The 23,018-nt window shown below is 51.4% G+C and overlaps 2 protein-coding genes across 5 annotated transcripts in view; one reads left to right on the forward strand and one right to left on the reverse strand.

Moving 5' to 3' along the window:
• The window catches only part of PTPA (protein phosphatase 2 phosphatase activator), a 25,420-nt gene extending 13,774 nt beyond the window's left edge, over window positions 1–11,646 (reverse strand). The window contains exons 1-3 of one of the 3 annotated variants that reach the window (XM_061477013.1): window positions 11,220–11,646; window positions 5,754–5,854; window positions 4,447–4,533 (exon numbers count right to left, since the gene is read on the reverse strand). In XM_061477013.1, the coding sequence (XP_061332997.1) occupies window positions 4,447–4,533; window positions 5,754–5,854; window positions 11,220–11,241 (210 nt within the window). In that variant the 5' untranslated portion in view covers window positions 11,242–11,646. Of the gene's footprint in view, window positions 1–4,446; window positions 4,534–5,753; window positions 5,855–8,306; window positions 8,432–11,219 lie in introns of those variants that run through there. The other 2 variants (XM_061477011.1, XM_061477010.1) reach the window with 2 other exon arrangements.
• On the forward strand, window positions 8,637–22,802 carry CRAT (carnitine O-acetyltransferase). Of its 2 annotated transcripts, none has more exons than XM_061476987.1 (14): window positions 8,637–8,811; window positions 12,423–12,686; window positions 13,121–13,239; window positions 15,351–15,404; window positions 16,367–16,532; window positions 17,073–17,247; window positions 17,707–17,885; window positions 18,629–18,729; window positions 19,179–19,298; window positions 19,835–19,957; window positions 20,305–20,440; window positions 20,884–20,946; window positions 21,460–21,597; window positions 21,899–22,802. In XM_061476987.1, exons 1-14 carry the CDS (start codon window positions 8,665–8,667, stop codon window positions 22,112–22,114), a joined length of 2,001 nt encoding a protein of 666 aa, XP_061332971.1. In that variant the 5' UTR covers window positions 8,637–8,664; the 3' UTR covers window positions 22,115–22,802. The 2 variants fall into 2 exon arrangements, with proteins under 2 accessions (XP_061332971.1, XP_061332972.1); XM_061476988.1 differs by lacking the exon at window positions 8,637–8,811 and adding an exon at window positions 10,871–11,116.
• Window positions 22,803–23,018: the final 216 nt, after the last annotated feature.

A 23,018-nucleotide genomic window follows, 5' to 3' on the forward strand; every position in this document is an offset into this window, starting at 1 on the left:
CAAGGCTCTGCATCTTGAGGGTCCTGCATCCCCCATTGGATATAGCACGGCACTTACTATACAACCTCACCAGTGGCAGGTGATGTGATTTGCCCTTCTCAAGGCCTCTAATCTTTGTCCCAAAGTCTCTTAGGAGGCAGGATTAGCAGTGTTGGTGTTTGTACAGCACCCAGCACAGCAGGGCCTAATCACAAGTCAACCTTCTCAGCACAATTCCTGTTGCTTCCAACTCATACCAGCAAGGCAGCTCCAACCCAGGGATACTCAGCGGCAAAATACAACCTATCTAGAGGCAGCCTGGTTTGCCCAAGGGTGGTTTCATCAGAGCAAGCATGAGAAGCTCTCAGTTGTCATAGAAATACCTCATCACAAACAGAAAGCTGATGGGAAGACAGCAACAGCAAGAAAACAGGGCCCCCTTTCTTATATCTAGCACGAAAGGAGGAATGTGTAGGATGCAAGAGAGTGACTGCAGTTGACACTGTTGTGGCCATGAAGGAAGAGAGATCCAATACGCAGTACAGCACAGTGTCTCAGACTGTAGTTAGGACCAGGGCTGGCCAAAGCACACAGCCTCCTCCCTGCTTTGCCCATACAGCACCAAGAGGCAACGCCACAGGCAGCACTTTAAGCAGCTCCCAATACTTGTAGGAGGCTGTGCTGATGACTGGTCAAGCCTGCCAGAGGCACTGGGATTCTCCTCGCCTGACTCCAAGCAGCTGGGGAGACCACAGCCACCAGAGCAGCTGGCCAGGCCCCAGGCAATGGAGCTCCTGTGTCTCGAGAGGGGATTCCTCCTTGAAGGGGACAAAGAGGACAGCAGAAGCAGCGGCTGGTTTGACTTTGCTGGAGGCATGTGAAGCCGGCTGGTCTCCTGGGCTGTGGTTCAATCCTTCACGTCTTGCCTGCCGGGAGGACAAGGAAAGAGCGGAGCCTAGCTCGTCTCCGGCCCTTGAAGTGGCACTTGAAGGGGCAGGCAGAGACAGGCACGGCAGAGCTGGGCTGAACCAGCTGCAGATCGCTCCCCGCATCCTCTGCTCCCAGGAGGACGGGTCCTGTGGCAGACACAAGCTCCCACAGACAGCAGCTCCCAAGCTGCCATCTCAAGGACATGGTGGGATCACCAGTGGGATCCAGCAGGACTGGGTAGAGGAGAGATCCACTCACCCCACAGGACCTCAACACTCAGCTGCTGAGCCAGGCTAGAGGCTAGGACAGATTGAGGACAAGATCTAAGTGCCAAGGGACAGAGGGGACCAGAAGCTCCTCTGGGGAGGCTTCAAGCTGGAGCCACTACAGGCCAGTGCCCCACATACACCTGGACCACAGCAGCGCAGCCCCCTCTGCTTCAGCTCCCTCCTAAAACACCCAGCACCTCCCCACTGCTCAGGGCCAGGTCTGGACTCAGCCCTGCTCCTTCCTGGCTGTTGCATTCCCCTGCAATTAAGCAACAGCCTCCCCAACCCTGGGCTGCATTAAATAATTAAACCATGCTGGTGATTTATCCACCGGCACCGGCAGCTCATTCCCAGCAGCCCCCGTATCCCAACCCCTTCCCAGCGAGCACTCAGAGCTGCCTGGATAAATGGCTGGTAAGGACCAGCTCCTTCCCCTGGGGAGCAGCAGGGTCCAACCTCCCCTTCCCCACTCACTTGCTTTAAAGGGATTGAAAAGCCCAGCCCCACTGCACATGGGAGAGCAGGACCCAGCTGCCGGCTCAGCCACGCCAATAAATAATTCAAGAGATGCAGCTCATTTTGGGCTCAAAGCCCTTTGAAAAGGGGGTTCCTAAAAGAAGCTGCCTCCCATTGTCCAGCAGAGGAAATCCTAGATCCAGAGCTAACCCTAGGTGGGAGAGAAGGAGGGGAAGAGCTGAGCTTCCCGGAACACAACCATCAGCACCACTGCAGCCTTATTTTGCCTGGCTGGGCTTTTAAGCTCTATTTTTGCTTTACCTTTCCAGTGATCAAAGCAAGGACAGCCTCCCCCCTGCTCTCCTCATTGTGCTGATTTTGCATCGCCTTGACCCTGAGCCTGCCACCGGTCCCAAAGGCAAACCACAGAGCCTCCTACAGAGCACAGACCTGTCAGCATCTCTCAAGAGCAGGGGCCAGGCAGACAGAGGTGCTAAGAAGGCATCTCAGCAGCCAAAGCTGCCTGCGGGGACCGAGCCTGCCCCTGTGGGCTCCTGGAGTAGGGGAGAGCTCCTAAAACCAGGGCATTTGCTGCTTCCCTCTTGGAGCTACAGACCAGTCAGTTTCCCTCCAGTGCAGTGGGCTGTGTGAAAGGAAGGTCTGCTTGTCACATGGCCAAAATGAACCTCCTCCTCCTCCTCGCTGCACTGCTCCTCTGATCAAAGTCACAGCTCTGAAAGTGCTCCAGGCTGCAGCCCCAACAGTTGCTGCATGGATCCCCACGTGAAAAGCATTCCCTGCAGGAGGAGAAGGCAGGTCACAGCCTATCAGTCAGACAACCTCGTGCCAGACACAGCATCTACACCAGAGTCCTAAGCAACAGCTCAGCTATCGTTGTTTGTCAGATGCCTCCAGCAAAACCCCAGACAGCTCCATGCAATCCTGCAGTAAGAACAGAGCAAGCTCAGCAAGTCTCAGAAGGGGCTCAGCCCCCAAAGGATCCAGCAGACAGTTTGGTATCGACACATGCTATGCTGGAAACCATTAAGCTGTCTCATTCAAAGCACAACAGACCATATACTTCCCTGTGTTTCTTTTCCATAGCAAAGCAATAGCAGTAGGTCACAGAGAGGATACACATTCAGCAGAAAGGATTCCAGGAGGTCATTTGCCCAAGGAAGGCATCCCCAGCATTTGATCAGGGAGGAAGATGGGATGGCACAAAAGCACATCGGCAGCAGGTACAGCAAAGGAGAAGAAAGCAGAGCAGAGATGCAAGCAGAGGCCACGAGGGGCTGAGCCTTTAAAAGCACAGATAAGCAGTTTGATGTACAAAGGAACCTGCGTGAACAGGCAACCTCATCAACAAGGCAGCCCTGGGGATGCTCCACCTGTGCCTCCAGCCACAGGCTTCTGCTCTCCTCAGCACCAGGGGGGTGAGACACATTCCCTGCCGTTTCCCAAGCAGTGGGATTGTGTCTCTTGTTTGTCACCTGGACTGGAAGCACGGATGGAAAACATTCCCTTCAAGAGGGATCTGCTGCAGGGATGCAGCCCCGATACAGAGCTGACAGCTCTGAGGGGCTGGCAGAGAATGTTTTTTCCCCCTCCTTTGTTTTGCTCATTTTTAATGCTTTGTTTCCCTAGAACTGCTCTGTGAGTGGTTGGGAATGAGGGAGATCCTGACAGAGAGAAAACTCAGAGGTGAATGCAAACAGCAGAAAGCAAGAGCAGCATCTGACAGCAGTTTCTACTGAACTGAAGGAACAAAAGGTGGACGCAAAGCCTGTTGGGGAGGGACTTGTTATCCCTGATCCCCCCTCCGCAAGAAGTACAAGCAAGTTTCTCATCCATACACTGGCTCCTAGAAGGGAAGGCTGGATTCAACATGCCTGCTTCAAACATAAATGACTAGGTTAAAGATGACTGTAGGCTGCCTTCCCACACCAGAAATAAGCTCGAAACACACAGAACCCAGCCTGCTGCCCATTCTGCCTGGATCTTTTTAGACTATTCCCAGCTTTCTTGCACAACCATGGTAAGTTTGAGCAGTAAAATGCACCCAAGAATCTCTTCATTGAATACAGAACAAGGGAGGGGGATCCAGCATGCAGCACAAAAGCAAAGGTGGTGGCCTAATCTGCTCTGTAGATCACAACAGCACCCACAGAGCCCTCAGGCCAGCAGTGAGGACAGCTGAGGCCAGGTAGTAACACCAATGAGGACACCTTCCCTCTCCCTTTGGCTTCAAATGGTTTTGCTGTGCTTGAATAAAGTGAAGAAGCCCTAAAACTGGCTGCAGCACAGCCAGGTGACAGTCACATTGAAGCAAGGGGAAAAACACATCCTTTCTGCTTAACACCTTGGAAGGGGCAATCCTGCCCCACAGGCTAACCCAACCACCCCAGCTCCCGTCTGCTCCACAGTCCCCATAGCAATTTGCTATGGCAAAGCAGGGCCAAAGACATGCCCTGAGCTTGCACACTGTCAAACCAGACCCTGCACAGCTCAGCTGCTGTGAAAACAGGGTTAAAATACGTCCTTTTCTGCATCCTCCTCCTCACCACCAGCCAGCCCCTGTCCACTTGTAATTTGCTTCATTTCCCATCCAGCGAGCACACACAGAGCCTCTGCATCCTGGAGGGAGGACTGCAGGCTGACATTTGCATCCCCAATTGCATTTATTCTCCCTGGCTCCCAGCTAAGCTGCCAACTCATTCCTCACCTAGGAAATATTCACTGTAGAGCCAAAAACAAAAGGAAAAAGGGGAAAAAAAGGCAGAAAAGAAAGGGATCCAACCTCTTCTCCTACCTCTGAAACCTTGTATTCGCAGGTCAGCTTCTTGCCCTTGACACCTTCATTCAGAGTGAGGATGAAGCCCATGTAATCTGCATATGCCTGCAAACACACCCAAGAAAGCAGGGTGTTAGGGAGCACCCATAGTCTGCCTGACCAAGCAATATGGCATGGAAACGCTCTTGCACTCCCAAGGAACCCTTCCCAACAGGCAATGCTGCTCTCTTGGAGACAGCCAAGGTGCAGGGCTGGCTGTGAGGTTACTGCTATTTTGGGCAAAAGGCAGATGGTGACTGCACCAAGAACTCTGCATCCTGTGGAAACAGAGAAGAGAATCCTAAAAATGCCCCTGAAATCATTCCTGCAGCTCCCTACCTCCTGCCAGTTCAAATTCAAGCTCAGCTGGGCTCAGTTGTGCCCAGACATCCTGCTCTGCTTCTCCCAGACCTGCACCATTATCTCCCCTTTCCTCCCTCGACTCTTCTCCCATGCTCATGCATTTTAGAGAAGTGGGAGACAGCCCAGGCTGCTCTTCCCTTTAAATTGGCTGCTTTTGAAGCACCATATCCAGTGTCTGGGAACCGTAGACAAGCACACTGCCACTTCTCCCTCCTCAGGCCTCTCTTACACAGAAATCCTGACCAGGAGCAAGTCCTTAAACCCAGGAGACCAAGCAAAGAAGCTGCACTCAAAGATCTGCCTGACACCTGGCTATAACTTAAGCTTCTCTTAAGACATCACAGATCAGTCTGGAAGGGAGAACTTGCTCCTAAGAGGTGGGACAAGTCTGGGCTAACACACCAAGCCCTCAGAGGCAGGAGGGCTGTTCCACCAGCTCCACACATACTGTAAACAGAAATTACCCAGGCAATTGAAGGCCTGGGCTGTAGAGCCCTTTCCAGTACAGCAGGGTGGGAAGGCCTCAGGATACAACTCAGACTGGTGCTATTAGAGGACCAGGACCACATTGAGTTTGATCAGTGCTGGGTAAATCCAGTTTTGGTGTAATGTCAGACCACGTAGGGTGGAATAGTTACCGGCTTCTTGTTGAGCTTGCTGGGAGGGAGCACTAATGATTTTTAAGCATCTCTGGGCTCTCTGAACATCTGGGCTCTCCCTGGCTCCCTCCTTTGTTGAAGCATTTTGCTGCCAAGTAATTTTCCTACAAAGAGGCAGTGACTCTTCTGCTTTAAAACACAAACCAATTCATTTCCCATTACTTGCCCAAACCTGCTTTACCTCTTGGCTGCTCCCAGACCAGACCTGGCTGCCCCTGAAGCATAACCACCACTTACCAGTCTTCCCTGAGCCCAGAGCCGTACCTGAGAACGCTTCCACTTGGCCATGTCAGAAACCATGTTTATCTCCTTTTTGGGGATCATGAAGCATTGCTGGAGGGGAGGAGTCACCTCCTCAGTAGTGCCTGGGAGATGCAGAAAAGAGGTAAAATAGAGGCAGTGGAGAAGGAATTCTCTATCTTTTCTTAGAAATCAGCATGTATTTCTTAGGAGACCTCTCCCAGCTTGCACTGTTAACTCACCAAGTCCTCCTCACCAAACAGTGCCCTCCCAATCCCCAGATAACATACTCCTAAGGACACTGCAAGGCTTCAGAAAGTGGCATTACGTTTGTTTTCCCCTGCATTTCCCATCCAGGCAGAGAGGCTGGTGCAGGAGATAACAAAGACAACACCCACCTAGTTTCAGTCTAGTGAAGCCAAGCCTCAGGCCACGTGGAGCACTGAGCTCTCCTAACAAACCAACCGCGCCTTGGGTTTAGGGTGTTAAACCTGAGCTGCTCTCCTCTAAAAAGGCCAACTCCTGCAAAGATAAAGCTGGAGCAATTCAATAGGTGGCACTCCAGAGCCGCAGCCCCTGGTCCCGGCAGCACAAGGGCTTGGAGGATTCCAAGACACAGCCTCTTCCAGGGGGATGCTGTGAAGATCATTTCATTTTAAAGCTCTCCCAGAGCCCAGAATGTAATATTTAATCCAAACACAAGTTGTTAATGCTCTAGAGGGGCTCCTTTCCCCAGCCTCCAAACCAAGGTTTGCTGTGAGGGGGATGGCAATGGGACACTGGAAGCCACAAATGCTGCATGAAGTTAGAGGTGATTTGCATTATACTCCTATAAGTGTAGCTTTCAACAGCAAGAAGCAGGCAGGAGACCACTGTTAAGGAACCTGGGTGCTGATGTGAGACTCTGCATTGTGTTAGAGTCACCCAGTTCAGTTTGTTAATCCTAGAACATCTGAGGGCATTTGCTCAGCACCAGCTTCAGCTGCTGCTCTCTGCACTAAAGCAAGTTCAAGCACTGGCTCCCTAACACACACATAGAATCATAGAATAGTTAGGGTTGGAAAGGACCTTAAGATCATCCCATTCCAGCCCCCCTGCCATGGGCAGGGACACCTCACACTAAACCATGCCACCCAAGGCTCTGTCCAACCAGGCCTTGAACACTGCCAGGGATGGACCATTCACAGCTTCCCTGGGCAACCCATTCCAGTGCCTCACCACCCTAACAGGAAAGAATTTCCTCCTTATATCCAATCTAAACTTCCCCTGTTTAAATTTGAACCCGTTACCCCTTGTCCTGTCACTACAGTCCCTAATGAAGAGTCCCTCCCCAGCATCCCTATAGGCCCCCACCACAAACTCCAACTCCTTAAAGCATAATGAGCTGCGTTTACATGGAAAACACTACCCAGGAGCATGAGCAGCCCTTTCTGCAGCACAGCAGCGCTGTCTTGGGGGCAGATTAAGGGGAAAAAAGGAATCCCAAGTCACAGGAACCACTGTGACCTGGGTCTGCTGCAGACTGTCACACAAGCTTCAGTAGTCGTTGAGCTTCTCTGCCTTTCAGATTCCTCATCTCTGGAACAAACCTCATCACCTGCCCGGGGTGTTTATGGTTAATTCCAAAGTTACAGTAAAACTTCCAGGTACAAGGATAGAGGGACAGCGCGCAGGGAGTTTAAATGGAAGTCACACACACCTCCCCTGGAAATCCAGCACACAGCTCAGTGACCAGCACAGCAACCACGGAGCTCTTACTTTAAAAGAGCTTGGAACACCAAAACAACGATAAACACCAGAGCCGTGGGGGGAAACGGCAAACAGTGACTTGTTCCATCAATACAGATAGTACAGAAAGGCCAGAGATGGGGCCAGGGCAGTGCCCTGGAGCGGGGGGACCCGGGTCTCAGCCCAGCCTGTGCCTTATCGCAGAACTTGGGTCATCTTTCTTATTTGTTTCTCAGCCATTCCTTTCCTCACACACACACACACACACTTCGTGCATTGCCTCTTGGGGAGGGGACCACTGATACTGAAAGAAGGAAGCACAGTGCGGGCTGCAGAGGTTGTAATAATACAGAAGCAAAAGTCCAAGCTCGTGGGGAAGGGGTGCAATGGACCCCTGCAAACAGCCCCCAGCCCAGCACGGGAAACCGGCGTCACAACAACCGGGCTGTGGGTGCCGGGGAGCCCCGGCTGCAGCAGCTCCAGCACCCCAAAACCCGACCGTGCAGGCCCGAGGCTCCCCCGCCCGTCCCCGCTCCCTGCGCTGGGTGCAGAGCCCAGCCCAGCCCCGCCGCCTCGGGGTGCGGGGGGGGGGAACAGGCGCAGCGGGGCCGGTGCCGGAGCTCCCCTCCCGGCCCGGCCCAGGGTCAGGCGGCTCCAGGGCCCCTCCGCAGCCGCAGCAAAGCCGCTTTCCCCTTCACCCCCCTCAGAACCGGGCACTCGCTGCCGTCGCCCCCGTGCAGCACAAGGCCCTGCGGGCCTCCTCCCACACACCCTGGCCCGGCCCCAAAGACACCCCCGAAGGCCCCGAGCGCAGCCCCCAGCCCCGGAGGCCCCGAGGCCGCCCCTCACCTGCCCGCCGCTCGCTCTCTGCCATCTTCCCGGAGCCCCGCCGTTGCCGCCACCCTTCACCCCTCACCTCCGGCCACGCCGAAGCCGCCGGCGGCCATCTTTGAGCCGGGCACGCCGCCCGGCCCTCTCACCCGCGGGGCTGTCACCCGGAGGCGTGTCTCCTCCCATTCTCCCGCGCCGCCATGTTTGTGTGGAGCACGCTCCCCTGTGTCCGCACAGGACCGCGGGGCGAGGAAGCACGGCTGGGCGAGCAGGAGGACGCTTCTCGCCGGCTCCCAGGTGACAGAGGAGCCGCATCCCCTCGCCGACACGCAGCGGGGCTCGCTCCCTTCACTGTGGGATCGTGCCCTTCACAAAGATGGCGGCGCGGGCTTCGTCCTCCTCCAAGATAGCGGCGGGTCGGCGCCGCCCCTTGGCGGCCAAGCGGGGCGGTGGCGCCCGGTGTTGTCGGTGTCCTTGCGGCGGGCGGCAGGGAGCTATGCTGGCCCGGGTGGCGAAGGCTGCGGTGAGTGCGGGGACATCGCGGGAGGAGGACTCTGGGTGGTCCGGGATGAAGGGGGGGGGCGACCGGGCTGCGCCACCCGCACCGGGAAGGAAGGGGCTGGCTGCGGTTGGGGCCTTCCTTGTGCGGGCAGCGGGCGGACCGCAGAGCCGGGGCTGCGTCCCCCGGGCGCGGTGGCACGGGCCGGTTGCGCCCCTTGGAGCCGGTTGAGGGGTGGTGGTGAGCTGGGGTCGGTCTCTGCTCCCAGGGAACAAGGGAAGGGACGAGAGGAAACGGGCTCAAGCTGCGGCAGGGCAGGTTTAGATGGAGCTGAGGAACAGTTCCTTCCCCAGAGAGTGCTTAGGGCAAGGCTGCAGTCACCGTCCCTGCAAGGGTTCACACACCGTGAAGACGAGGCCCTCAGTGCCGTGGGTTAGTGGTGGCCTTGGCAGGGTTGGGCTGGATGAACTTAAAGGGCTTTTCCACCCTGGTTGATTCCATGAGGGAGGAGATGGCTCCACAGCTCTCCAAAGTTCACCCCAGCACGACCGTGTTGGTGCTGTCAGGGTCCGGCCCCGCGCCCTCAGCCTGGAGGAGAACCACGGCAGGGCTGTATGGATGGAGGCTGAGGCGTTTCGCTCAGAGGATCTTGGTTGTGAGGAGCGTGCAAAGGGAGCCATGAGAGTGCTGCTTACCCGGGGGCAGGAGGGACACTGCTCACACGAACTTGGGCTCTTCAGGGGCTTGGTCACCAGAGATGGAGGCCCTGGGGCTGGGTGATGGCAGGGAAGGTGGGTGCTGGTCAGGGGCAAGGGAGGCCCATGGAGCAGCCATCTGTAGCTGCAAGTTTTGCCTTTAAAACATGACTTTGCCTGCAAGCAAGGGGAAGGCTACACATATGGCAGAGCTGTCAGCCCTACTCCTAGAGGAACTGTTTATTGCACTGATGGATCCCAGGGAGGAGAAGGCAGAGCTACGTGAATGGATGTGCTCCTGGAGACACTTCCCGAGGGGCTGGTAGGGTTGTGTAGCTTCTAACTTAGAAATAAAGAGACAAGCCTCTGCCACCTGACACCAGATATTGTAGCCGTGCTGGGAATCAGGCACTGCCCCCAGCCACAGGCTGTAGGTTCGCTTCCCACCAGCTTTGCAGGCTCTGGAAAAGGTCAGCGCTGTGTTGGAACGTGGCTGGGGAGCAATGCCAGCCCGCGAGCCGCCCTGCCCCTGCCTGCGCACCCCGCTCTCTGCCGGTGTTGGTTTCCCTGCTGCTTGTGGGGAGAGGTGGAGTATTTCCTGCCAGCTGCTGCCTCTGTTCAGCTGCCATCCCTGGGCCTCTTCCCACCAAACACTTGAGTTTCACATCAAACCAACCAACCAGAGGACATAAAAGAGGAAAGGTACAAATGCACTCCACGTTTTAACCATTGATTTGGTTTAGGTTTTCCCTTTGGTAACAGGAAAAACCAAAAATTGTTTGGAATCATCATACTTGACCTTAGGTACCATCATCTTGATCTTAAGACTAAGCTTGTCTACCCCACAGACACAAAGGAGGGGGTGATATTCCTCATGACCGCACATTTCTCGTGTTGCCCTGCTATGGAGAAACCTATATTATTCTAAGGGATGAGAATGCAGAACTGCCCAAAGCCTCCTCTTGCAATAATGGCGATGCATGAGGTATGAGCATGGTTAGACACTGCCTTTTTCCCCAGAGTGAATGTGTTCCCATGTCCAACTAATCCTACACACCTACAGAGCTGGTGGCTCATGTCTGGTTCCTGCTGACAGCCTCTGACAGCCACCAGGCACCTTTGCCTGAGCAACGGCCCTAAACAGCCCATCAGCACAGCAGCTCATCCCATCCAGCGGCAGCCCACAGTGGCACATCCTTCCAAGACACAGACTGGGGTCTCTCCTGCCTGATATTCAGGGTTCTCTCACACCAGCCATGAAAACAGTCCTGGCAAAGGCTGAGGGAACAACATCCCCAGCGCCTTCACTTCTGTCTGCCGTGGCTGCAGGCCCAGAGCTATTGCTCAGCAAGAGACTAATGAGGAAGTACCAATGGGGCAGTGCAGGGCTCCTCAGAAAGGCACCTTGGTGGCAGCTGATGCACACTGATGGTCTGATTACCCCCGACCTCTCCTGGGCCTGGCCTCGAGCCCTCTGATCAAGAGCAGCCACGTGGCAGTTTGCTAATGAGGTGACGCCCTGCACGGGCACCGCATTGTCAGGTGGAAGAGGAAACCGAGACAGGCAGAGAGAGAGCTTTACGGTCTTTTCTGGCCTACCAGCCATGGATAGGAAGCAGCAGCAAGCAGAGGAGGTATGGTATGCCCACACTGCCAGCATTAACACCCTTTATTTCTTCCCAGCCCAGCTCTGCTTTCATGCTTCAGCAATTCCCCCTTCTCTTGTTCTTAACATACCTTCTGCAGACCTCAATCTCATAGTCCTGGGGTCTCAGTACCACCAGAGGCTTTGTCACCTTGCAGATTTAGCTCCTTTCTTCTTCTCTGTGCTGGGAGGAGGTGGGGGGACAGCTATCTTCTCATTGCCTTGGAAATCAAAGGGAATGTTCTCACTGGCTTTGCATCCTCCATTGTGTTGCCATGCACTGACAGTGCAAAGTCCAGAGTCCTGTTGGAGGCTGTTCGAGTCAGTGGATCCAATAGAGGGGGAGGAGCAGAGGGAACTGAAAACCTTTAAAGTACAATTTAAACATCTTCATGCTGAAGATGAGCTTCACACATTGGTATTCTTTTGAGGGAAAACCAGCAAGCTTATTTCCTGGTTAGCAGCTGGGTTTGCTCCATTCCACTTCTCCACCCAGATAAATGGTATGGTGGTTTCTAAGGCTTTGGACTTCAGGAGACAGTTTCCTGAAGAACTCCCCCTGTTCCCTCTCCAAAGGCTCCTGGAACCTGACCAGTCCCATGCTGCTACAACTGGATAGCCGTTCTCTTGATATAGCTGGGTCCTCCAGTAACTGGGAGATTCACCAGCGTAAAGGAACATTGCCCCAAGGCCTACACATCACAGCCAGTCCTTCCCTGACCATCACTGGGATGTATGATCCCCGGTCAGTCAGGGAAGAGGCATTTTAATCCTCCCCCAAAGTTACCTGCATTCTGCCTCATCAGAGCCCAGTGGGTAGTTTGATTTGGCACATGGGTTCTGGTTAACTTTCTATCTAGCCTTAGGCTGCTGTAAGAAGGAATGGAACCATTTCTGACAGTAAGATGAGTATTTCTTTAATAATTTACTTTCTTCCCAATCACCATGGGATGGAAGGGTTTGACTTGACATGAATGCATGGGAGGCTCACAGCTGGAAAGGTGCCCAGGGAGTGGGAGATATATCATTATTTTGGCACCATTTCCTCTGACGAGCTGAGAGTCAATATCTTGGGAGATCAAGTTTCCTTTTTGCAGCTTTTCTGGATGGCCTACAACCATCTGTAGCACACACTCAGTAGACCTGTGCCTTGCTTTTGCACTTTGTGTGCTCTGCTTCCTGTGCAGAGACATCCTTGTGCTTCAGAGAGGCTGGGCTGGATACTCCCAGATCCAGGTTATTTGCTACCACACGAGGGGGAAGTTTTGTCTTGACATTTGCTCTGTGCTCTACAGGCCAGGCCTTGCGGCCTCCTGAAGCCAAAAGCTTTAGGCAAGATCCCAGGCAGATTCCATGTCCATCAGGAAGCACTGCCCCATCTCCCAGTGCCGCCGCTGCAGCAAACGCTGGACCGGTACCTGCTGGCTCTGCAGCCCATCATCAGCGAGGAGGAGCTGAACCACACACAGGAGCTGGTGGCTGAGTTCTGCAAACCAGGAGGTGTCGGGGAGAGGCTGCAGAAAGGCCTGGAGAGAAGAGCCAAGAAAACAGAGAACTGGGTATGTCCCCCCAGGCTCTGGATGGGGAGGGTGTTCCCCACCCCTCTCCAATGTCCTGGCTGCATCCACTGGCACCTCGGTTTTTATGGCATCACCTTCTGCTCCTGAGCTGTGCAAGCTCCTCACCAGCACTTGGGTGAGCAGAGAGATTTATGGCACAACAGGGAGTCACTGACCCTGTCTGTGGCTTCTGAAGTGTCTAACCTGTTCGCACCACACAGCTGCCCCAAGACGTTGAAGAAAAGCCTTTGCTCCAGCTCTGCACCAGGAGCCCCCACCTCCTTATTCAGACTGCTCTCTACCCTTCCATGTGCAAAGCATAGAACCCAAACAGCTTGTTTGCAAAGTGGGGGCAGGATGCCGAGACCACTCAGCCAGGCTTGGGTCAGACAGCAGCAGATGCCATACCTCCATGTCTCCTTTCTCCATCCCAGCTCTCAGACTGGTGGCTGAAGACAGCTTACCTGGAGTACCGCCTGCCTGTTGTGGTCCACTCCAGCCCAGCCGTGGTTTTACCCAAGCAAGATTTTCTGGATCGACAAGGTCAGCTCAGGTAAGGTCCTTTTCTGCTTCCCCCTAGGTTTCAGATGGGATGAGCTATCTCTGCTGGACAGGGAGGAGGGTATTTAGGCTGATTGGAAAAGAGAGTAATCATCATGTGGTCCCCAAGTTTGATAGCCAGCTGTGCTGTGCAAGAGGGCTGTACAGATAAGGAAGCTCCTGGTTGCACCAGACTAAGTATTTTGTCAAGGGGGAAAATCAAAGAGTCCAGTGGTTCAGGTACTAAACAGGGACTAAAAACCTATCTATCAGTCTTTGCTCTAGCACAGAAATTCATTGCAAGATGGACAAATCACAGCCTGGAGGCACTGTCAGGATTATCTCAACACTGAAGACTAAGAGGCACTAAGATTGTGTGTGCAGTGAAAGGAGGCATGAAAAAGTATCCCAGGCACGTAAGGGAGACCAACCAGGAATGCCTCTGGAGTTTGCTAGTTGACAGGGGTGAGGGAGCCTCTCCAGAGGTTGTCATTCAGCCTGTTCCTGCAGAGGACTGCCCCTGTTGTGCTGTTTCACTTGTGATTTGTGGTTTGGGAAACTTAACACTGAGCAGCCCCTCTACTTGGAGCTTTCCCTTGCAGTCAAACCCTGCTATATCCTCTCTTCCCTGTATTCTCCCTTTAATTTTTAACCACCATGACAAGTGTTAAACCCATCTGCAAAACTTTAGCACTGACCTTTATACAGCTTTCCCTTTGCCACAGTTACCAGTCATCACTGCTCTGCAGATCCAAAGAGGAGCAGTGAGGCTGAGAACAAATCCTCCCTTCTACTTCCTTGGCTATACCTGAGAGGTGCCTTACAGGGACAGTGCAGGACCAAACATCTTTGAGAGCTCTCACTCATATTATTCACTCTTAACTTACCCAAGCAGAAGATAAGATCTGGAGCAGTAGCAGTGCCCCAACCAATGGAACTGAGCAGCTGCATAAGATTCTGGGCTCCTATGTAAAACACAATCTGCATGCATGTTTGTATGGTTTGCAGCTGCAGGAAGAAGTTTGACAGCTTGCTACTAAAGCTGCAGAAACCAGAAGACAAGTGCCATTCCTCAATCTGGCCACACTGCTGGCTAAAATCAAGTCAATTCACTTCTGCCCCATCTGCCCTTCAATCCCCACCTCTGCTCCCAGGATGCTTGCTCTCTGGGAAGGAGCACAGGCTCTCTCACTGAAGTTTCCCAGCTGTTTTACTGCTTCAGGATTTGCAATAAAGCTGGGAAATTGGGAAACTCTCTTGCAGGATGACTTGTTTGTTTAACAGCCCTCAGATTCTTGGAGTTGCATCCTTTGATCTTTACTAGGGATGAGTAGGCTGAGCAAATCTACAACAACACTGCCTGCAAACGCCAAATGCTTGCACCACTTTAAAGCCTTGAAGTTCAGCTGACTGCAGCCTGTTGTCACAGTGACCTCCTGCCTCCTATGTGTGGGTGAGAGCTCTTGGATCAGAGTAGGCCAACCTGTCAGTTTGATGTGGCCTGTCCCAGCCTCCCTCCCTGCTGTGTTTATGTGGATCCTGGTGAGCACAACCCCTCAGTGGCAGCATGCAGCATGCCTGTATTTGTTTCAGACCCCACAATGCCATAAGAGTGCTCTTAAGAGGTGCATTAGCAGCAGAACATTTATCAGGCAGGAACTACATCAGCAGTGGTGAGTTTTGGATGCAGGGAGATACAGCTGTGTCTTGGTTTGAAACAGAGGTGGCCCCTGGCCAGGGAAGGGCAGAAATCTCCTTTTCTTAGTGCTATTTTAATGCTAAGACTCAGAATTAGGATAAAATCACGACACATCAGTAGAAAATACTGCTGTGAAAGGGTCATGCATCTGGACTGAACCCGGAGCTCTTGAAAGGTGTCCAGAGTTCCTTGGTTATACAGCAAGATACAGTAAAGAAAGTTGTACATGGCAGGACTGTTCAGCAATCTGGAACCACAACCCCAGAGTGGCTGCATCAACTCACCAGAGATGGGCACAGCAGGGGCTTGGCAGAAAGGCTGAGCTGTGAAAGGAGCAGAGAGCAGCTCTGCAGCCCTCCCAGCTCCTCCTTCAGCCCTGGATGTTCTGTTTGAATCTTAACTTGTCACGTTTGGTATTTTTCCAGGTTTGCTGCCAAGCTGATTGAGGGCATCTTGGATTTCAAGTCCATGATTGACAAGTGAGTTAGTGACCCTCCTGGCTGCTCATGTGTTCCTGTCAGAGGCCGAACCTAACCCATAAATCTCCCTTCCAAATAGGAAGGCAAGAGACAACAGCATGCGTTTGAAATGAGATACTGCAACCAACATCACAACTGGAAAAAAGCAAACTTAACTTTGCTTTCTTCACCTTCTCTGTTTACCTTAATACTTCCATTGGCATGTGTACATGCTTAGAGGGAGTGAGCCTGGCTGGCAGTTCTGAACAGCTACATGCTTCTGTCTGCCCACAGAACAAGTTACAGCTCAGGCAGTGGTACCTGCTCCTCTCAGTTTGGGTTTGCTGTTTCTCATCTCTCAGTCAGATGAGATGAGCTTTAAAGAAACTTATTCCTCCTGGCCCTTTTTCTTTCTGATCACCAACTCTGCTAAATATGCCTTATTTATATTCCAAAAATACATTTACCAACACATTACCAACATCACACCTTTACATCCAAATTCAGATGAGGCTCAGGGTTAGCACTGGAAAGGGCAGTTGGAATATGACTGCTGAAGTGTTCCACTGAGTCCCAGTCTAGTTCATGAGTCACACTAAGACACTCACATCACAAAATTACAGCCGAAAACCTCTTTGTGCCACTCACAGGAAACAAACACATCTCCCAGTATATCCTGCCCTGGATTCTTTTCTGGTGTATGCTAAGCTATGTAGCAGGTCCAGAGATTTTTCACTCTGGTGTTACAGAGAGGAAGGGAAAGGACAGCAAACAGACATCATTTGTAGCCCCTAGTAAGGAAGCTGGGAGGAATGGGAAATGACAGCCCCTTTTTATACCATCAGCACCAACATGTTTAGGTCTTGCTGGAGCAGGTGACAGCAGCTGCATGGCTGAGCCTGTTCTCTCTTGTGTGGGCAGTGCAAACCTTCTGACTGATCTCTTTTCTCTCCCCCCTCCTCCTTACCTTGCTGTGTCTCCAGTGAGACCCTTCCAGTGGACTACATGGGTGGGAAGCCCCTCTGCATGAACCAGTACTACCATATCCTCTCATCCTGCCGCATCCCCGGGCCCAAGCGGGACAGCATCGTCAACTATGCCAAAGGCAAGAGCCAGTCCAGACACATCACAGTGGTTCACAACTTCCAGGTATGGTGAGCTCTCGAGGGGTGTTTAGAGGCAGATATCCCTTTCTGCTAGGGGTGGTCCAGAGGAAAGGGAACAGCAAGATTTGCCTCACCAGGGATTTATTCCTGCTCCCTTTATCCTGTTTGGCCAACAGCTGGGATTGCCATGCGTGAGCAACAGACTATGAGGCAGAAAACCACTCTCTTCCTGGCTCCTGTCCCTGCAATTCCTGTATCTCAAAGCTTAGAGACCATGTCTGGAATTGGAAATGGGAAGTGGAAACTGAGTAACAGACCCTACCACCACAGCTGAGTCTCAGAAACAGAAACTGCTAACATGTTTCAGCCCTCATTACCATGGCTTCTGAGCTGCTTAAAACCTGGACTGTATTTATAGCCTGTAAGGGAGGTTGGACTTGGGTCTCTCAATTCTGAGCATCCTTTCAAAGGTCTGGTTACAAGTGGAGTTCTTAGGTCAGGTCTTACCTTCTCAAAGAGGCTGGGCAATGAAGATCATCTCTCATGTTCTGTCTCTGTCCTTGTCCACTCTTCTCCCCTTCAGTTCTTTGAGCTGGATGTTTACCACAGTGATGGAAGTCCCCTTACCACTGACCAGATCTTCATTCAGCTGGAGAAGATATGGAACACCTCCCTCCAAACAAACAAAGAACCTGTTGGGATCCTCACCACCAACCACCGAAACAGCTGGGCAAAAGCCTACAACAACCTTCTGAAAGGTCTGTGGAGCCCCTAACATGCAAGCCCCTAACTTGAACTACCAACCTCACTGCTGTGCTCTGCTCCATTCTCTCCTTTGGAAGCTTGTTCTGGACAGATAAGGAGTTTTTCACCTCAAAGCAGCAATGTGATTTCATTGCAAAGTAGAGGTATTTCTGGTTTGGAAGGTACACAGGTAAAGCCTGACACCTGACATCCCAGAGCCTGTCACCTTGCACATGGGTGGGATGCAAGAAATGTAAAAACAGGAGGGTGAATGCAGCACACTCACGTCTATAACAACCCAGCTGGCTACAGTATTAGTAACTATACACCCCATGGCAACCAGTATTGCATTGAGGTACAACGGGAATCCAACAATGGGTCCTTCAAACCTGCTCTTTCAAATTGCAACCTCCCTCCAATTAAAACACGTTTTCCCACTCCCTTTCCTCGTGTGCTGTTCATTTCTTCCCCAGATAAGACCAACAAGGAATCCGTGCGTGCGATTGAGAAGAGCATTTGCACCATCTGCCTGGATGCACCTATGCCACGGGTGTCTGACGACACCTACAAGAGCTCCGTGGCCGCTCAGATGCTGCACGGAGGAGGCAGTCGCTTCAACAGTGGGAACCGATGGTTCGACAAAACCATCCAAGTAAGTGCTGATGCTCTAAAGATGCTGACGTGGTCGGGAGGAGCTGCTGCTTCCTGAGGCTCCAGAGGTCCAAGAAATCCCAGAAACCTTTTGCAGGAGAGTTCTCCTATCAAGAGTGTATCTCACAGGGGAGACGAGGTGTGGTGTCTGACAGCAGGAGATCCTACGGTTTTCCCTTGCAGTCACCACAAGCACTCATTTCTGCCTCAGGAAGTTTTGTTTCTTTTGCTGCCTCTGCCCACGCTTACTCAGTCAGCAGTTCTTTGTGTTCCTTGTAAATCAATGTTCTGCCTGCGGTGAACAATGCCTCGTCTGCTTGGAGGCAGCCCCAGCGTAGGGAGGGCTGGGCCTTGTGTCTCCTCGAGGCTTGTCACTTCTTCTGCCAGAAGCTGCCCAATGGCATTCTGTTTTGTTATTTCCAACACAAGCTGCCATCCCACAGCATCCCTCTGATCTCTTCTCCACTCAAGTCTTGTCAAGAGCCTTCAACAGCAGCTGCTATTCAAGCTTACCCTTCATTACTTGGTGTATCCTGGCTCGTGGATAGCAGCAGTGGTACTTTTAAAGATTCTTCTCCTATCTGTTGAACTCTAATGTTTTCAGCTATTTTGTACCTATTTGGAAGTCTTCACTGATGGGATAAAGCTTAGATGTTCCAGCTAATTGAAAAGTGAGAGTAAGTCAGCTCCTGCTTCACACACTGCGTGCCTGTCCTCAACACTGTCCTCTCATGCTTCTCTTAGTTCATCATTGCTGAAGATGGCTCCTGTGGTCTTGTATATGAGCATGCTCCAGCTGAAGGGCCCCCCATCGTTGCTCTTCTGGATCACATTGTGGAATACACGTGAGTCCTGCCTCCTCTGTTTTACCCTAGCATTGGAGATGGTTTAAAACCACCTACTCCCCAAGAACATACTTCTTCACAGCCCACCCCTAGGAACTTGTTCTGGAGGAAGGGTAATGGTTGCTCATTAGGTAGTGCAGTTCTTGTATCTGTGATGAGAAACAAGTGGCCAAGGTGCTCTGGTAAGTTTTGCTGCTGCTTCCACTCTCAGGAATGGCAGAGTGAACAGGATGTTCAGCTAGGAGAAGTGTTTCTTTTGGGCAGAAGGCACAGAAGTTTCATTCACACCCTTCAAAAAAACACTATAATGGCACCATGAGGAATTTTGCAGCCTGTGACTATTATCACAAGGTGCTAGCAGAGATCTCTGCATTTCTACCCAGGTTCAGGTGTGCTTAGTGGAGCCTCTTGTTAAAGGTCTGGTTCAGCACACCCATTTCTCTCTGCAGGAAGAAACCCAAGCTGGTAAAATCACCCACGACTCCTTTGCCAATGCCCAAAAAGCTGCGGTTCAACATCACCCCAGAAATCAAGAATGACATAGAGAAGGCAAAGCAGGACCTCAACATGTAAGTACAAAGCAGTGGAGAAGTCTGGTCAGTGACTGAGGGAGTCATTCATGTTCCCCTTACGAACATGTCAGTGTTTTAAATGAGGCACTCATTTCAATGAGGCACTCACTCAATCCCCACTGCAGCCAGGGATTTTTCCCAGTGACTTCTTGAGTCAGCAGCACTGAACTTACCTGAGAAGGACACTAAAGCCACAAGCTAGGAATAAAGTCAGAGGTGCTGGAAAGGGGCAATTACTGATCCATCCCATTTACTGAGAAAGAGGAAGGCTCTACTGGGTTTAACTAGGGATACTGGAGCATGAACACACACACAGAAGCCCATCTGACCTGGTGAAGATTTTCAGCAGTGGCCAAAACCACCTCATCTCCATCGTGCTGCTTGAACAAATCTGTGTGTGATGAAGCTCTCTGTCCCTACATAGTCCAGATCCAGACGGCCCATTCTGTCTGAGCCTTGTGAAAGCAAAAGCCCATCTTTGTTACAAGAACAAGCAACATGCAAAGGAGCACCCTCTCCTTCTTTCCTTGCAGATTGGTCGAAGACCTGGATATCAAAGTCATGGTGTTTCATCAATTTGGGAAAGACTTCCCCAAGTCAGAGAAGATAAGTCCTGATGCTTTTATCCAGTTGGCCTTGCAGCTAGCATATTACAGGTAAGACCAATAGGTATCTTCACCACCTCTTCAATATCAAACACGTAAGCTTCATAAAGGCAGCACAGACAAGTCTCTCACAGGCTGCTGTGGCCTGCTTCCCAAGTCCTGTGTTTTCCCCATGCATAGGGACTGAACAGCAGATCTCTTGTGGCAGCTGCCAAACAATAGGTGAGATTTACCCCTCTGTGCCTGTTCAGTCATAGCAGGGAAGCATCAGAAGTCAGCTGTCAAAGGGATTCACTCATATAAAGTCTTCCCCTTCTCCCTTAGTTCCTCTGCTTTTCTCCCATGGCCGTTTCTCCCAGGACAAACTCATTCCTGTGACTTCCTTCTCCACCTTCCAGGATGTATGGCCATTCCTGTGCCACCTACGAGAGCGCATCCCTGCGGATGTTCCGCCTGGGCCGCACAGACACCATCCGCTCCGCTTCTGTGGCCTCCCTGAAGTTTGTGCAGTCAATGGACAGCCCTGACAAATCGGTGAGGACTGAAGTGGAATCAGAGGACTCCACAAAAAGAGCAAAGCTGCTGACGTGGCTCGCCCTATAGCAGCTGTTTCAGCTAAACAGACCTGGAGCCCGTGTGAAGTTAACCTAAAACTTAGTATTGGGTTTCCTTTGGCTCTCCTTTCACATGAATTGAAAGCCTGGGAGACAACATGTGGACATTTCTAATCCCACCAAAAAGTACTGTGTCCCTTCTAAAAGTCTGTTCAGCTACTCAGACCAAGTTCTGCTGCTGACAGATGGAGAGCGAGCTCCATTCAGAATGAAGTAATGCAGACCTAATGATTTAAATCTAGTATATCTAGTATCTTTATATCTTAATATATTCACACAAGAAATGCCTCCATCAGAGAGAAACAACCAAAATGAGGTTTTCACTCTGCAGAAAAACTTACAGACAGGTCTGTGTGTTCTCAGGACCAGGAGAAAGCCAACTTGCTGAGGAGAGCTGTCCAGGCCCACAGGGAGTACACTGATATGGTGAGTCTCTGCACCAAGACTTGGGGTTTTATCTAGCAAATGAGGGTTCTGGTGAAAGATCAGATCTCAAGAGCTTTCTCTGCTGACACAGCAATGTGGCTCTTAGTGCTGATCATAGGTCTAAGTTCAGTCTGAGAATGCTCTAGGCCACAGACTGAATCCTCTCTTAACTAGTGGTTTAAGTGTCTCTTGAGACTGACCCGAGAGAAACAAATATGAACACAGCTTCTGTTCTCACTGTCACTGTTGCTGATAAATGCCAAAGTTGCATGAGGACCTCTTAAACCAGAGGGAGCCCATAGGCAGGAACTTTAAGCTTGGTTCCACTGGTGTGTTTTAATGTCAGAGTCCTTACAAAGCAAGACTTATAGTCCTAAAGGCAAGACCAAGTTTCCTCCTAACTTTAAGCACTTAGAGATTTTCAGAAGTGTTCTGCTCTTCAACCCAGAGAAATGGGTGGTTTTTGCTCACTTGCTGCTAAACAGGCTTTCATGTAGCCTTCTTTCCTTCCAGGCAGTAAGGGGCAATGCAATAGACCGCCACCTCTTAGGCTTGAAGCTTCAAGCCATCGAGGACCTAGTGAGCATACCTGAACTGTTCATGGACACAGCATATGCTATTGCAATGCACTTCAACCTCTCCACCAGCCAGGTAGGACTCATCCAACGCAAACACAGAAATGCTCTCTCTCTTCATTGCCTTTCTTCTCCAGATTTCTCTTTCATTCCCTTCTGTTAGCAACTTATCTCCATTTAGGGCCAGAAATGTTACGCCTGCTACCAGTAAAGTTGAAGATGTGATTATAGCTGCCACAGTCCCTGTCAACCCTGCAAAAAGAATAGCATAACCCAAGCCAAGATCACCCAAAGCAGCAGTTTCTGCTGCTGTTGACAGAGCTCGTAACATGTGATGGCTCTGACTGGTTCAGTTTTTAATTGCATTGTCTCCACAGGTCCCAGCAAAGACAGACTGTGTGATGTGTTTTGGCCCCGTGGTTCCAGATGGCTATGGCATCTGTTACAACCCTATGGATGAACATATCAACTTTGCAATTTCTGCATTCAACAGCTGTGCTGACACAAACGCAGCCCGCATGGCACATTACCTTGAGAAAGCACTGCTAGACATGAGGGTCTTGCTCCAGTCTGCTCCTAGATCCAAACTGTAAGAGGCAAACATAATGCAAAGCCCCCACATTAAAGGGGCTATCCCTTATGCACTGAATTTCCCAGTTCCTGATTGAGGGGACAGTTTGCACTGGAACCTATGAAGGCATCTACCATTTATTTTCAGCAAGAGGTTACAGAATAGTGATCCACAGATATTAACTCTGTGGGGAGGCAACATTGTCTGAAGTTGAACTGACTGGTCCTCTCCCATCAATGCAAAGTGCACCTTCCTGTCCTCAAAGAGGACTGAAATAAGAGTTTTATGGAACTTGCTGTAAAGAAAAGCAGAAAGCACAGTCCTTACCAGCATCCAGACCCACTGCATGAGGAAGGCAGTTCTCCAAGAAAAGCAGGGAACGTTTATTATAGGATGGGACTGCTGCAGCATAAAGTCTTTTTGCTGGTTCAGTCTTCTGAAGAGTGCAACGTCTTTCAGACTTCACTGAAGGTTTTTCTGCTGCTCTAGCACAACTTCCACCATTGAACTTTGGCAAGGGGAGAAAGAAGCTCTTAATGTCAGAGCAGATCCAGCCCCATTAGAGTGCACTGCACTACTTATCCTAGGCACTCCAACCATTACATGTTTTACAAGCTTGGGAATGTCCCCTTCCCCTCAGTTTCAGGATGCTGGGATGTCCTTTCTGTTGCACTGACCCTATTTACAACAGATACCATTTGCTACAAACTCAGGTGGGGCTTTGCTGTTGTTGTTGCTGTTCTGGGCTATCTGTTAAGCTTGCTTTGTGGTCCTGGCCACGGATCTTCAGGCTCAGTGTAAAGCTTTATCCCCACAGAGCTTCTAGAAGACCTCTCTCCCACATGTTTTGCTAGCTTTGGCTTTATGTTTCTTAATATATGCAGAGATGAGAAGAGACTGCCTATGCATTTAGCAGGCCACTTGCT

Source organism: Pezoporus flaviventris, unplaced genomic scaffold (genome assembly GCF_033815535.1).
Source record: "Pezoporus flaviventris isolate CSIRO_AGI_PZ_B2104156 unplaced genomic scaffold, CSIRO_AGI_Pfla_v1 ptg000097l, whole genome shotgun sequence".
Classification (NCBI taxonomy): Eukaryota; Metazoa; Chordata; class Aves; order Psittaciformes; family Psittacidae; genus Pezoporus; species Pezoporus flaviventris.